The sequence below is a fragment of the Dromiciops gliroides genome, chromosome 5, assembly GCF_019393635.1.
Source record: "Dromiciops gliroides isolate mDroGli1 chromosome 5, mDroGli1.pri, whole genome shotgun sequence".
Lineage (NCBI taxonomy): Eukaryota > Metazoa > Chordata > Mammalia > Microbiotheria > Microbiotheriidae > Dromiciops > Dromiciops gliroides.
This window is the reverse complement of record NC_057865.1, coordinates 111,995,052-112,009,347: the sequence shown is the minus strand read 5'-3', so window position 1 is coordinate 112,009,347 and position 14,296 is coordinate 111,995,052. Positions and strand designations below refer to the sequence as shown.

Below are 14,296 nucleotides of genomic sequence, written 5' to 3'. Positions count from 1 at the left end.
TCTATTCATATAAAATGATAAATGAAGAATAATCAGAGTACTTCAAGTGTTAGTTTTGTTTCAAATTATATTAATTGCTGGAAAAATATTTTATGTTTTTGTTTCAGAATGTTATAAAATGTTTTTTTTTTTAAAACACTTTAAAATGGAACAGTACGGCTTAGTAAGGAAAAAGCACTGGATTTAGTGAGCAATTTGAGTTCAAATCCTAGCTCTGCTAAGTGGGGTGGGATTACACCTGCAGTCCCTATTACTGGGGAGGCTGAGGTTGTTAGTTTCCTTGAGTCCAGAGTTTCAAGCCGCAGTGAGGCTAAAGTTGATTGGGTGTCTGTACTGTCTGGTGTCAATATATAAAATAACCCCCAGAATCAAGATGCCACCAGATGATGTAAGAAGGGGCTACTAACTGGGCCAGGTCAGGGAAAAAAAGGAAAAAGTTAAAGCCTTCTATGCCAATCCATCTTGGTATTGGTGACTGCATTTCCAGACTAGGAAGATAGGGTGACCAGTCTCAAAAAAAATCCCACTTCTGACTCTCTGCCTGCCCCAAGATTTCTCCGGGTTTCTGGGTCTTAGTCACCAACCTGAAAAATAAAGGAATTGAGGCATCTGATCTCTAAAGGTTCCTTATAGTCCTAAATCCCAGGATGCCTTTGGTTTTCTGAAGTGTATTTGTGCAAAGCATGCTGGAATGTTAACCGGTACACTATGACTGTTACCCAGTAGTTCTCATTGTGATATTTCTCCACCTTTGACCTCATTTTAGGAGACTAAGTACAAGCATTCAAAGGCAGATACACCCACAAGTCAATCTCACAGGTCGGGTCTTTTGATGACAGCATTATACCAAGACTTGCATATATTATAATTATTACTTTAAAATATTATTCAAAATGAATCAATCAATAACATGTAATGATCTGCTGTGTGCTTATAGCACTCGATATAGGTTGTGGGATGATAAAGAATTTTAGAAGCTATTATATTCTCACTTAACCCCCTTTCAATCAATATTCTACTTCTGTGTACAGTGCTCTATCTTAAATTAGTCTGGTAAAAAAACCCTAATCCATTCTATCTTATTTTAGCTAGATGAAACTTATTTTGCCACTAAATTTCTTTAGAGCACTACCTAACTTATTTTGTCTTAGTATTCTCTCTTTTCATGGCTGGCTTCTTTAATGGATCTCATTTTCAGCAGTTCTATCCTCATTTTTTTTTTTCTTTTTGGGGCAATGGGGGTTAAGTGAATTGCCCAAGGTCACACAGCTAGTAAGTGTCAAGTGTCTTGAGGCCGGATTTGAACTCAGGAACTCCTGAATCCAGGGCCCGGTTGCTTATATCCACTGCGCCCCACCTAGCCGCCCCTCTATCCTCTTTTAATAAATATTCTTTTTTAAAATAAATTTTTATCAATGTCTTTTTTAACATCAGCAAAATTTCTTCCTCCCCCCAGAGAGCCATCCCATATAAAACAATATTTTTCAAGGTCAAAAAAAAGAGAGAGAAATAAGCCAAACTGACCAACACATCACAAAAGTATTTGCCTACTATGTGCCAGTCACTATGCTAAGTGCTGGGGATACCAAAAAAAAAAAAAGCAAAAGACAGTCCCTGCCCTCAGAGAGCTTACAATACACTCACAGACCTCCCCATCTCTGCTAAGGAGTGGGGAGAGTTGAGTAGGGAGGTATCTTCTCAGCATTCTTATATTTGAGCATTCTGGTTAATGACCCCTAGCTGGTTTATTTCTCTGGCCACATCTGCCATCCTTTGAGGAACTCCCAGATTCCCATGTCTTTTCTGAGTAGTCTGTTCAAAGGAACTAAATTCTCCCCTTATCCCTCTTGGAATTAAGAAAGTTGTTGATCAGAGGGTCTTACAATGGGAAGACAGCTTTGAGTTTAGGTTCTCTCCTTTTTTAGATGAAGAAGCTGAGGCCCAGTGAGACCACCCAACATCACACGATGAGTTTGTGGCACAGATAGAGTCAGAACCCAAGTCTCCAGCCTGGGTCAGGGCTCTTTCTTCTACACCATACTCTCAAAGGGAAAGTAATGCCTGTGCCTTGCTAGCTTATAGAATAATAGTATGCATGAAAGTGTTTCAAAAGTTACACTATTAAATGTCATGCCTTGTTATTAAATGCTTCTATTTCACATGCCCATCCTACTATGTGCCTGGCAATATGCTAGTGCTGGGGATATAAGTAGTAAACATGAAGCATCCTCACCCCTCCTGAGCTTACATTCTAATGGGGAATTCAAACAAGCACATTAAAAAATATATATAAAGATAATATATATATATTACACAGGAGCAGCTAGGTGGTGCAGTAGATAAAGCACCAGCCCTGGATTCAGGAGGACCCGAGTTCAAATCTGGCTTCAGACACTTGACACTAGTTGTGTGACCCTGACCAAGTCACTTAACCTTCACTGCACCGCAAAAAAAAATATCTTATCTATATCTGTATATGTATACATATATACATACATATACATATGTATATATATATATATGCAGCATAGCATGATGGTAATAAAATACAATATAAACAAAGTAGTTATATACACAAGAGTTTAGGAGGGAACTAGTATTTGCAGGGGTAGGAGAGGGGGATCAGGAGAGACTTTTTATGGCAGAAAGAAGATGGTGCCTGAGTTGCATATTAAAGGAAGAGAAGGGCCTCTGAGGTCAAGAGTGAGTGCATTCTAGGCATGGGGACAGCCAGTGAACTCTGGGATACAGGAGGTGGAGTCTCATGAGCAGAAACAATGAAAACTAGATTAGGGTAGGGTGCGTAGGACTTTGTGTTTTTATAATTTTCAGTACCCTAATTTCTGGTTTCTTATTTATGATTATTCTGTCTTATTTCTTACATTTGTTTTATGTGAAGAATTGGCCTAATAGGCAAGTTGTTTTAGCAGTCTTTTTTTTTTTTTTTAGTGAGGCAATTGGGGTTAAGTGACTTGCCCAAGGTCACACAGCTAGTAAGTGTTAAGTGTCTGAGGCTGGATTTGAACTCAGTTACTCCTGACTCCAGGGCCGGTGCTCTATCCACTTGCGCCACCTAGCTGCCCCCTTAGCAGTCTTTACTAGAAAATAAGTGACTTCTTTGCCCACAACCCTTTCACCATTTTTATTCTAGTTAAATTAGCACTCATTTTCTTCACATGGTTATTTGAATGTTGCTTCTCTTCTTTTGAGGGTCTCTTATTAGTAGGATCTTGAATATACATTTTATTTCTTGTTAGAGTTTGGTGGCTAACTTTCAATATCCACCTGAAAGGCATGCCTGATTGCTTTGTGTCATCTCTTCTTCCCTTGTATTCTAAGGAGACTACCTTACTGAAATGATATTAAAGTCTTTTTTACTTTTTTCCCTCAGAACTCTGATTTAATAGATGTTTCCATTCTTTGTGGATATGTTCACCTAGAGAACTTGGAACTGTCACACAATAAAATTAATGGTATGTAACAATTATTTTAGTAAATTCCTGCCTAGGCCACTGAGCTACAGAACATTAAAATGGTCTGATGTGATATGTAGTAATACCATAAAAGTTCATTTGAGGGGGCAGCTAGGTGGCGAAGTGGATAAGGTACCAGCCCTGGATTCAGGAGGACCTGAGTTCAGATCTGACCTCAGACACTTGACACTTACTAGCTGTGTGACCCTGGGCAAGTCACTTAACCCCCATTGCCCCACAAAAACAAAAAACAAACAAAACAAAACAAAAGTTCATTTGAGTGATGGTATGAATCAATTTCCATATGATTTCTCTGCTCTCAAACCAAAGAAAAAATGCCCAAATCTACAAAAAGGATAATGCAATAATGCGTGGTATATTGTGATATTGCAGAATTGTGTTTATTCAATTATCAGATTCAGGTGAACTTTTTGAAGCATTAACTCCTTTTGTGAAGTTGATTATGCCCTAGGGTTTAAGTATTCTGTTTTCTTTTCCTACTTTTCTCTAATCTTCAATAAAGATTCTATGTTCCTTTATGTTTGCCTTTATTCTTAATGGGTCTCTATCTTAATTTGTTCTTTTTTCATAGCTCTATCTTCTCCTGGATGGCTGTGTCTAATCTTATTATTTGAATATTAGAAACTCAATTTTTTGTACATATGTTGTAAATTACTCCCTTCTTGTTCACTGTTATTTTTTCAACTCCATCTTGAACTTTTCTTTTTCTTTTGTCTTTCATGTATGTATGTTATATGTGTATATTTATAAAAAGCATATTGCGCTACTCTTTTCCATTTTATTAAAGTGATCTTTAAGTGCTTCTTCCTCCTCCCCTCTTCCTCCTCACCCTTTTTCTTTCTTCTTTTCCCCCCCTAACCTAAGCCCTTTCTTATTTTTTGTAAATTTGATGGGGTTTTTTTTTGGTGAGGCAATTGAGTTTAAGTGACTTGCTCAGGGGTCGCCAGCAGCTAGTAAGTATCAAGTGTCTGAGGCCAGATTTGAACTCAGGGTCCTCCTGAATCCAGGGGCCGGTGCTCTATCCACTGCACCACCTAGCTGCCCCTTTCTTATTTTTTAATAAACATTTTTTATTTAGAGTGTTGAGTTCCAAATTCTGTCCTTTTTTCCTCCCTCTCCTCCCTCCTTCCTGAGGTGGTAAGCAATCAAATGCAGGTTATACAAGTGCAATTATGTGAAACATTTTCATATTAGTCATTTTATATAAGAAGACTTGAATAAAAGAAAAAAAGAAAGAAAGTGAAAAATAGCATGCTTTAAGTCTGTGTTCAGTCAATATTAGTTCTTTCTCTGAAGGTGGATAGTATGCTTCATCATTAGGACCTTTGGGATTGTTTTGGATCATTGTATTGCTGAGAGTAGTTTAAGTCATTCACTGTTCTTCATCAAACAATATTGCTGTCACTGTGCTCAATGTTCTTCTGGTTCTGCTCACTTTACTATACATCAGTTCATATAAATCTTTCCAGGCCTTTCTGAAATCATCCTATTTGTCATTATTATAGCACAATAATATTCAGTTACCAATCATGTGCCACAGTTTGTTTAGCCATTCCCCAATTGGATGGCATCACTTTGATTTTAGCCACTACAAAAAAGAGTTGCTATAAATATTTTGTATAAATAGGTCTTTTTCTCTTTTTTGAGATGTCTTTGGGACATAAACATAGCAGTGAAATTGCTGGATTCAAAGGGTATGCACAGCTTTATAGCCCATTTGGGCATAGTTCCAAATTGGTTTTCAGAATGGTTGATCAGTTCACAATTCTACCAGAGTGGGTTAGTGTCCCAGATTTTCCCCATCCCCTCCAACTTCCACCATTTTCCTTTTTTGTCATATTAACCACTCTGATAGGTGTGAAGTGGCACCTCAGAGTTGTTTTAATTTACATTTCTCTGATCAAGGTGATTTAGAGCTTTTTTTTTTCGTGCGATTATAGATAGCTTTATTTTCTTTATCTGAAAACTGCCTGTTCATATCCTTTGACCAATTATCAATTGGGGAATGACTTAAGCCCCTACTTGACCTTGTTTGCTAACCCTGCTGTCCTGTACATTCTATACATTACTTGTCTTCCCCCAGGAGATAAAGCATTATTTTTTCTTTCATATATATATGGTTTGGGCTGGATGGACCCTGAAGTGTCCTTTCCACTCTCAAATTCTGCAGTTGTATGATCCGTCAATGCCACACCATTGATGACTACTTTTTAGCAGACTCTCTTCTTGGGTTGCCATCCACCAGCCTGGAAAGAGCTTCTGAGACGTTAGCAAGGCTAGTCTTTGGATGAAAGATGTACATCCCTTCCCTGGGCCATACCTGAAGTCCTTCTAGCTTTGTGAGATCATTAGAGGTTGCACTCTGATGATAGAACCTTCAAGGACTCCTTGAGGTACGGTATAGGACTTCAGCAGAGGACTTTCTCTCCAGTAGCTCTAAAATAGATACCATTCATCCCTATCTAGACCTATGATTTCATTGCAGTGAGGTAGTCTTGGAATAGAACTCAGTTCGTGGGATGCAAATCACAACTCTTCTGTAATGTATAATTTTATAGGATACTAGGTTAAATAGACTATACATGGTCAGGTCTTCTTGTTTGTGGGTGCTATCTACTAATAGCTTTTTCTTTATAAGGAACAACAACCTGATTCCCTCACTAACCATTTCTTACTTTGATGGTGGAAAACTTGGCTTCTTTCCTCCTTTTTTGGCATCTTCGTTTCCTCAGGTTCTTTGCCTGACTTGTAGTTGTTTTCCTAGAATTGAAACAAGCTCTTTTTTCCCCCCTTGATTAAGAATATCACTGACTGGGGCAGCTAGGTGGCACAGTGGATAGAGCACCCCACCCTGGAGTCAGGACTACCTGAGTTCAAATCCGGCCTCAGACACTTAATACTTACTAGCTGTGTGACCCTGGGCAAGTCACTTAACCCCAATATTGCCTCACCTAAAAAAAAAAAAAAAAAAAAAAAAAGAATATCACTGACTTCTTTTGGATTTTTCCTTAAGGTTTACTTTGCTTGAAACATTTTAATGTATTATAGATTACCTCACCTTTGTATGTTTTGTTCCACAATAACTTGTGAAGGAACTAACAAAATCTGGCATATAACCAATCCGCACTCTAAAAACCCCAAGGCCTTTCTAGCTAACTTGCAATTGTAAACTTCCATATATGTTGTCTTCCCCCATTAGAATGTTGAGAGTAGCGACTGCCTCATTTTTATATTTGTATCCCAGTGCCTAAGCACAATACCTTGCCACAATGAGTACTTAATAAACACTACATTTGTTCATTCATTCATTCATTTCATATTACTAAGGAATAGCAAAGGTGGACTTCAGGTATTATTTATAGTTCAGTCTACCATTTTGAAACAAAATACATAGCCATATAAGTCTTTAGATGGGCATATCTCATCTTCTTTAAAAGCATTGAAGGGAGTTTGATGACATATGCCCTATTATTAGAGAGTTAGGAGATCCCTTTACATTGGTGCTTAAGGTTTCGGTTTTAAAACCATGAAACAAAATAATGATAAATGTTTTTCAAGTAGTCATAGCTTCTTAAATTTTTATGTACAAAGAGGCAAGAAATATGTATTTGCCCTCAGTGAAGTAATAGAATAGATAGATTTAGAACTAGAAGGAACCTTAGGAAGTATGTAGTCCAATCTTTTCATTTTATAGATGGAGAAACAGTATTGTAGAAGTTTAGTAACTTGCCCATATCATAGAACCACCATAGAAGCATTCTCCTTTGCCAAATTTTCTACATCAGAACTGGTTTATATCATTTGGTCTGAGAACCATTGAGATTCATAGAACTTAGAACTTATAGCGATATAGTAATCATCAAAATCCTAAACCTTGAATTTTACAGTTTATAAAACTAAGAGAGATCAAGTGATTTGCCCATGGTTACTCCATGGTTATTCCATAGCCATGGAATGGTAGAACTGGGCCTAGAGACCAGATCTCCTTCTAAATGCTATCATAAATAATAATAAGTGCTTGTGGACTGACTGATTGACCATTGAACTTGTCCGTCTGAGAAAATTAGAGCATAAAATCATGCCTGGTTGAGGCAGGACCTAGGATACAGTTCATTTGACTTCCACTGTTTCTTTTCACTAAATCACGTTGCCATTGATGTTGAATCCATTTAAGTTTTGTGTTATATATAAAGATGAGAATGTTCTCATGAGCAACTTTTATACTTTTTACTTTATTTTAAAAATTAATGTGACTCTAGTGAATGAAAATTGTCTTTCTCCCTTTGGAATAAGGTACAAAATGCTGGCTTGCAACCAATATTAACAGTTTAGATAAATATTTGAACAAAATAGAAACTAAGGTAGAAATATAGAATTTATTAAGGTGACCCTTGTAAAAATTAATTAAGATTTAGGATTTAATGATTAATTCTCAGGTATTTGTTAACAAAATTTATTTCAAAATGCGAGAGGTAGATTAATTTCCATTCTTTCTATGGTTACCTAACTCAGTTGCTTAAAGTCTGGTTATTGATAAGTTATCCAAGAATGTTGCTCTATACATCTTCCTCTTCCTGCTCTTTCTTGAAGTATTTTCACTGCTTGTTAGCACTTCTGTGCATTATTAAATGTGTTTAGGAGAGAAAGTAAACCTAAAGCAATCCATTGCTATTTTTAGTTGTTCTGGTCAAAGGCTGGGTGACCAGAGAGGCTGAGTATTGGCTTGTATGAAATGTTGACGTTTTTAAACAATATATTTCGTTATTCATATTTTGGAGGGGCCAGAGCATCAGAGACGAAAGTCTGGTTGCTTACAATTAAATTATTTTAAAATATTTTAGTTGTAACGTATACCTGTTGTTCATTGCTTTTACCTAATTTTACTAATTTCATTGGGTCAGCTTATTCTGTGTTCTTTCTTCCCTTCCCTAGATTTGAGCTGCGTAGTTAGTTACATGCCTTATCCTCATAGAACTCAATGCTTCTCACAATGAGTTGACCTACATTCTTCGTTTTCAAGCCACCTAAGAATCTTAAGGTAGAATTTATAATTGTGCTAAATAAATGTATTAAATAACCTAGCAGATTTATATGGCAAACTAAACAGGTAAAACAATGCTGGAGAGACATGAGAAATTTACTTTGAGAGCTTCAGATTTTAGTGGAGAGCAAATGAAAGTTTTTTGGAGTGACTAATCACATTCAACCTTTACATATCTGTAAGTATGCAGCTAGGCGGCGCAGTGGCTAGAGCACTGGCCCTGGATTCAGGAGGACTTGAGTTCAAATCCATCCTCAGACACTTAACACTTACTAGCTATGTGACTCTGAGCCAAGTCACTTAACCCCAATTGCCTCAAAAGAAAAAAAAAAGAGTAAGTCAAGGTGGATAGTATGGCTATTTAAAATAAGTATGGCCTTTAAAATAAGAGAAAGCAGGATATTATGTATTTAATTTAAGAAATAAAGATAGAGGCTAGCCTGCTGACTGACAGTCTTTTTAGAAAAGTCTACTAAAAGATAACAGAGTGGTTTAAGGTACTCCCGGAAAGAAAAAGTTCCTCCTTTCCCTGAAATTCAGGAATTATTATTATATATATTTTAAACAGAGCAGAAGCAGAACAATTGCATATCAACATCAAGTTCTGCAAATTCGATTTAGCATAGAAAATTTCCCCATTGTTCCAAACTTACTCTCTTTATGTAAGTCAATTTTTAAAATTAGCATTGACTATTATTTTTACATAAATTTTCATATAAATTGATGTAAATAAATGAGATAATAGATGTAAAGTGATTTATAAAGTGTTATATAGGTATTAAATATTATAATTACATAAAATTTCAAATCTGTCCATAGCTCTAAGTGTACTTTTGCATCCCTAAAGCATAAAACTGTACTAGGCATTTTATAAAGCTACTCGATATACCAGAGATTGTATGATTAGCATTCTGTCACATGACTCCATTTCTTAATGAAAATGCTTCTATGCTTTTAAACTTTGTATGGTTAATCATTTATGTGAATTCATGTGTGTGTGGCGTGGATATAACCTGTTACTATTCCCGGAGATATATTTTATTTGTAAAACAAATTAAATCTAAGTTTTAGATCTAAAGTTCTCTAATAAGACTTGCAGAAAACATGGAAATCTATTTCCAATTCATCCTACTACAGCATTCATTCATTCATATTATAGTATCATGGCAGAATAGCGCTCTTATTGATTTCTTCCTTCTTACTTACTAATCACTCAGTTATTATCAGTCTTGTTATTTTTCCTTTTAAAATAATGTTTATTTTTTGTACAACGAAGGCATCAGAGTGCTATTCCCCTATGCCCATAAGGCACATTATGATCCATTATGGAACCATTAGGCACTCTGGGGAGGCCTCTCAGTAGTCACACGGATTAGGCAGTTTGCAGCCTCCGTTGTTCACACCATGGTCAGTTCTCCCAGACCCGGGCAGAGTTTTTTTTCATCCTAAAATATGTCCTTCAGCACTTGGGAAGCCACCTGAAACTCACATACCATTGGAGGTAGCCACTCTTCCCAAAAAACATTCGGTCCCTTTCCTACCACCACAAAGTCCCTAAATCTTAGGGAAATTATCAATATTAAAAACATGGGGCCCTACAGAATGGGTAGACCATTACCCATATAGTCTTCATATGGTGAATGAGGCTGGTGATTTTCCCCCGTAGTTCCACCTACCTGCTATACCTTCTTTTCTTCATATTTAACTTTTTCAGATGTTTATACATTTTCTACTCAACTATATGTTTCTTGAGATTAGAAACTGTATCTTACACTTCTTTGTACCCTGCAAAGTGCCTAGCATGGTGTCTTGCATGTACTTAGTAGGTACTCGGTAAATACTTGTTGATTTATATTTGATGAATTACTTTCTTCCGGCCCCTTTCTTTCTTGAGGATTCCAGCTAGGGCTCTAAAGCATATCAAAGTGCTTTAGTTTTTCCCTTTAAAAATTTCTGTACCAGATATTCTTGAGGATATAAACTTAGCCATGATCTTTGACTAAGGTATATCTAATACACATGCTAAATAAACACATAGAAAATAAAAGATAAAAGAATCAAAGATAGAAATTAGGGGTAAATAAAGTCTCTGAGCACTAGATAGTGTCTTCTAGTCATCATTCACCATTTAGTTGGGAATAAATACATAGTCTAGAAAAGACTTTTCTTGAAATGGTTATGAGGGGGGCAGCTAGGGGGCACAGTAGGTAAAGCACAGGTCCTGGATTCAGGAGGACCTGAGTTCAAATCCATCCTCAGACACTTAACATCTAATAGCTGTGTGACCCTGGGCAAGTCACTTCACCCTCTGTTGTCCTGAAGAAAGAAAGAAAGAAAGAAAGAAAGAAAGAAAGAAAGAAAGAAAGAAAGAAAGAAAGAAAGAAAGAAAGAAAGAAAGAAAGAGAAAGAAATAGTTATGAGAAAGGTCATAAAGTGGAAGAGTGGAAGGGATGTAGCTTAAGGAATGGATAAAGCCAGATTCTTCTCATCTTTAATATATGGGCAAGTTAATTAAGTCAGGGATAGAAAGGGAAAACGAAAAATATAATCAAGATATTCATATAAATTAAAAGAATAGAATTTAGGGACATGCAGAGAAAATTATGCTAAATAGGAACAGAATGAAAGAGAATCCTGAAGGATGAATTAAAAAAAAATTAATATGAATTTCAAATACTCAGGTGGCGAGTGGAGGGATTTGATTTGGTTGTGTGTATGTTTTAAGATTGCCTATATCATTGGTCAAAACTCCATAGAAATTACATGTTCCTTGGACTAGTCAAAAGATAAAAGGGACAAGGGGTCATTTAAGAGATGCTTACAAAGTTTTTAGTATTGAAGATGTATTCATGAATTAATAAAATTTATGTTTAATTTATCTTTTAACATTAATAACCACTAATAAAATTTCTATTTGTAATATCATTAAACCTAAATAAAATAATTCTTATCCATTCTTTATATAATCATATTTTTCTTATGCTCTGCTATTGTAAAAATATGAAAGGGGTAATCAACCTATGACAAATTGATCTTTTTTTTTTTTAGAAGGTGGATTTTTCATACAACAAAATCCCGGAAATGGATGATTTGCATGCATACACAGGGCTCAGTAAACTGATACTGGATAGTATCCTTTGGAATGGTTAAAGGGAATATTTTTTATAAGAGATTTATCAAAGTTGCTCATTTTTTACACATCTTGTGATATGTGCACATTTTTTGCTAAAGATATTGGCATAACATTTTAGCTTATTAAAACATTTAAAAATAAAATGTTGGAAAAAGTTATATTTTTAAAGAATAAAAGTTTTGAGTAGAGATTTATGAAAATAATATTATTAGGAAAGCTATGAATCATAGTTCTGATGTTTACTTATTTATTTTTGTTTCAGCTATAGGATTGGAAGCTGTGTTTTGAACTAATTGTGATACCATGGTTTCTAGAGTACAAATTCATCTATACACATGCTAGTTTTTAGTTAATCTTATATGTGAAAATATGGATTCAAACAATTCTATTGTGGTAGTACCTTTTGTCACCAAACTAGTATAGTCTCTAGTCACTACATGCTTAAACTAATAATGTGAAATCCTTTTAACTATGGTAAATTGTATAGAATGCTGGGCCCCGGAGTTCAAATCTGGCCTCAGACACTTACTAGCCCTGTGACCTTGGGCAAGTCACTTAACCTTGTTTCCCTCACTTTCCTCATTTGTAAAATGAGCTGAAGGCAACGGGAAAGCACTTCAGTATCTTTTCCAAGAAAACCTCAAATGGGGTCACAAAGAGTGAGACGTGACTGAAATGACTCAACAACAGCCTAATACTACTTCACACCCCTGTAATCAATCCTTTATATCACTATCAGGCTAGTTTTTCATATGCATAGGTCACTCCTTTGCTCAAATTCTTAAGTGGTTCCTAATTTCTCCCCAAGTTCAGCCTCCCTTACCCTTTACAATCTTGTGTGCCTTACCTTTCCAGCCTTATCCCACATTAGCCCTCTTCCTTCTTTCTAGTCTATACTCCAAGTAAACTGGATTACTTTATGTTTTGTATCTCTCTAATGAACTTATCATGCAATACTGTTATGGTAACCTATGTTTGCGACATGCTGTAATTTTTATGAAATCAAGGACTGTGTCTTATCTAAAATTTGTACCTGGTCTAGAGCCCAACAAATTAGTCTGCATATAGAAGGTATTTGTTAAATGTTTAATGAACTTGAGGCCAGCCTGGCAGGAATAGAAAAGATGTCTTTTTAAAAATATTTATTTTTTTAATATTCATTTTTAAAAATTTTGAGTTCCAAATTCTTTCCCTCCCTCCAGCCCTTCCCCCACCCATTGAGAAGGGTAAACAATATGATATCAATTATATATATTATATATATATATAAATGTCATACAAAACATATTTTACATGTAAAAAAAACAAGAAAAATTTTAAAAGTGAAAAAAGTATGTTTCAATTTACATTCAGAGTTCATTAGTTCTTTCTCTAAAAGGTGGATAGCAATTTCATCATGAGTCCTTCAGAATTGTCTCATTGTATTGATCAGAGTACGGAAGTCTTTCTCAGTTGATCATCATTACAATATTGCTGTTCTTATGTACAATGATCTCCTGGTTCTGATCACTTCACTTTGCCACAGTTATAAACCATCCCATTCATAATTTCTTTCTTTCTTTTCTTTTTTTTTTTTTTTTTGGCAGGGCAATGAGGGTTAAATGACTTGCCCAGGGTCACATAGCTAGTAAGTGTCAAGTGTCTGAGGCTGTATTTGAACTTAGGTCCTCCTGAATCCAGGGCTGGTGCTTTATCCACTGTGCCACCTAGCTGCCCCCCATTCATAATTTCTTATAGCACAGTGGTATTCCATCACATTTATATATAGCATAACTTGTTTGAACCTTCCCCAATTGATATATATCCCCTCAGTTCTTTGCCGTAAGAAAAGAGCTGCTACAAATATTTGTTGTACATATAAGTCCTTTTCCTTTTCCTTTGATCTTTTTGGGATAGAGATCTAGGAGTAATATTGCTGGATCAAAGGGTATGCACAGTTTTATAGCTCTTTGGGCTTAATTCTGAATTGTTTTTCCAGAATGGTTGGACCCATTCACGATAGTGTACCTGTTTAGGGAATGGAAAATTTCTGTTGTGGAGTAATGTGATGGAGCAGAATGTAGAATACCTTCCTTGCCAGGCTAAGAAGATAAGACCTCAAATGCTAAAAGGCACTGGAGTTTTGGGAGTAACTTAAGCTAAGTGGTGTTTTAGGGAGGTACAGATGGTGGTGAGGTATAGTGTGGATTAAAGGCAGGAAAGCAGTCAGGAGGATAACACTTCCAGTTAGAGGGCAGATGGAGAAAGAAGATGCAGCCAAGAAGACACAAGAGCTCTTAGAGAGGTAAGGGACTAATAAGGAAAGTACAAGGCCAGAAGATGGAATTTTAAAAAATCTTTAAAAAAAAAATAAACATTTTAATTTAAAATTTTGCATTCCAAATTCTATCCCTCCTTCCTTTCCCTTCCCTCTCCTCTCCCTGAGGCAATCAGATATAACTTATACATGTACAATTATACAAAAGATGAACATATTAGTCATTTTGTATAAGAAGACTCGAATAAAAGAAAAAGAAAGTGAAAAATATTATGCTTCGGTCTGTGTTCAGTCAACATCAGTTCCTTCTTTGGAGGTGGATAGTATGCTTTATCATTAGTCCTTTGGGATTGTCTTGTAGCATTGTATTG

At 35.9% G+C, this 14,296-nt stretch overlaps 1 protein-coding gene across 1 annotated transcript in view; it reads left to right on the top strand.

Annotated features, from left to right (window-relative positions):
* Nucleotides 1-14,296, top strand: part of LRGUK (leucine rich repeats and guanylate kinase domain containing) — a 130,567-nt gene that overhangs the window by 4,312 nt on the left and 111,959 nt on the right. Inside the window, 5 exon segments of the mRNA XM_043967863.1 lie at nucleotides 3,369-3,473; nucleotides 8,427-8,458; nucleotides 8,460-8,495; nucleotides 8,497-8,532; nucleotides 11,584-11,665. Coding sequence (XP_043823798.1) covers nucleotides 3,369-3,473; nucleotides 8,427-8,458; nucleotides 8,460-8,495; nucleotides 8,497-8,532; nucleotides 11,584-11,665 — 291 coding nt within the window.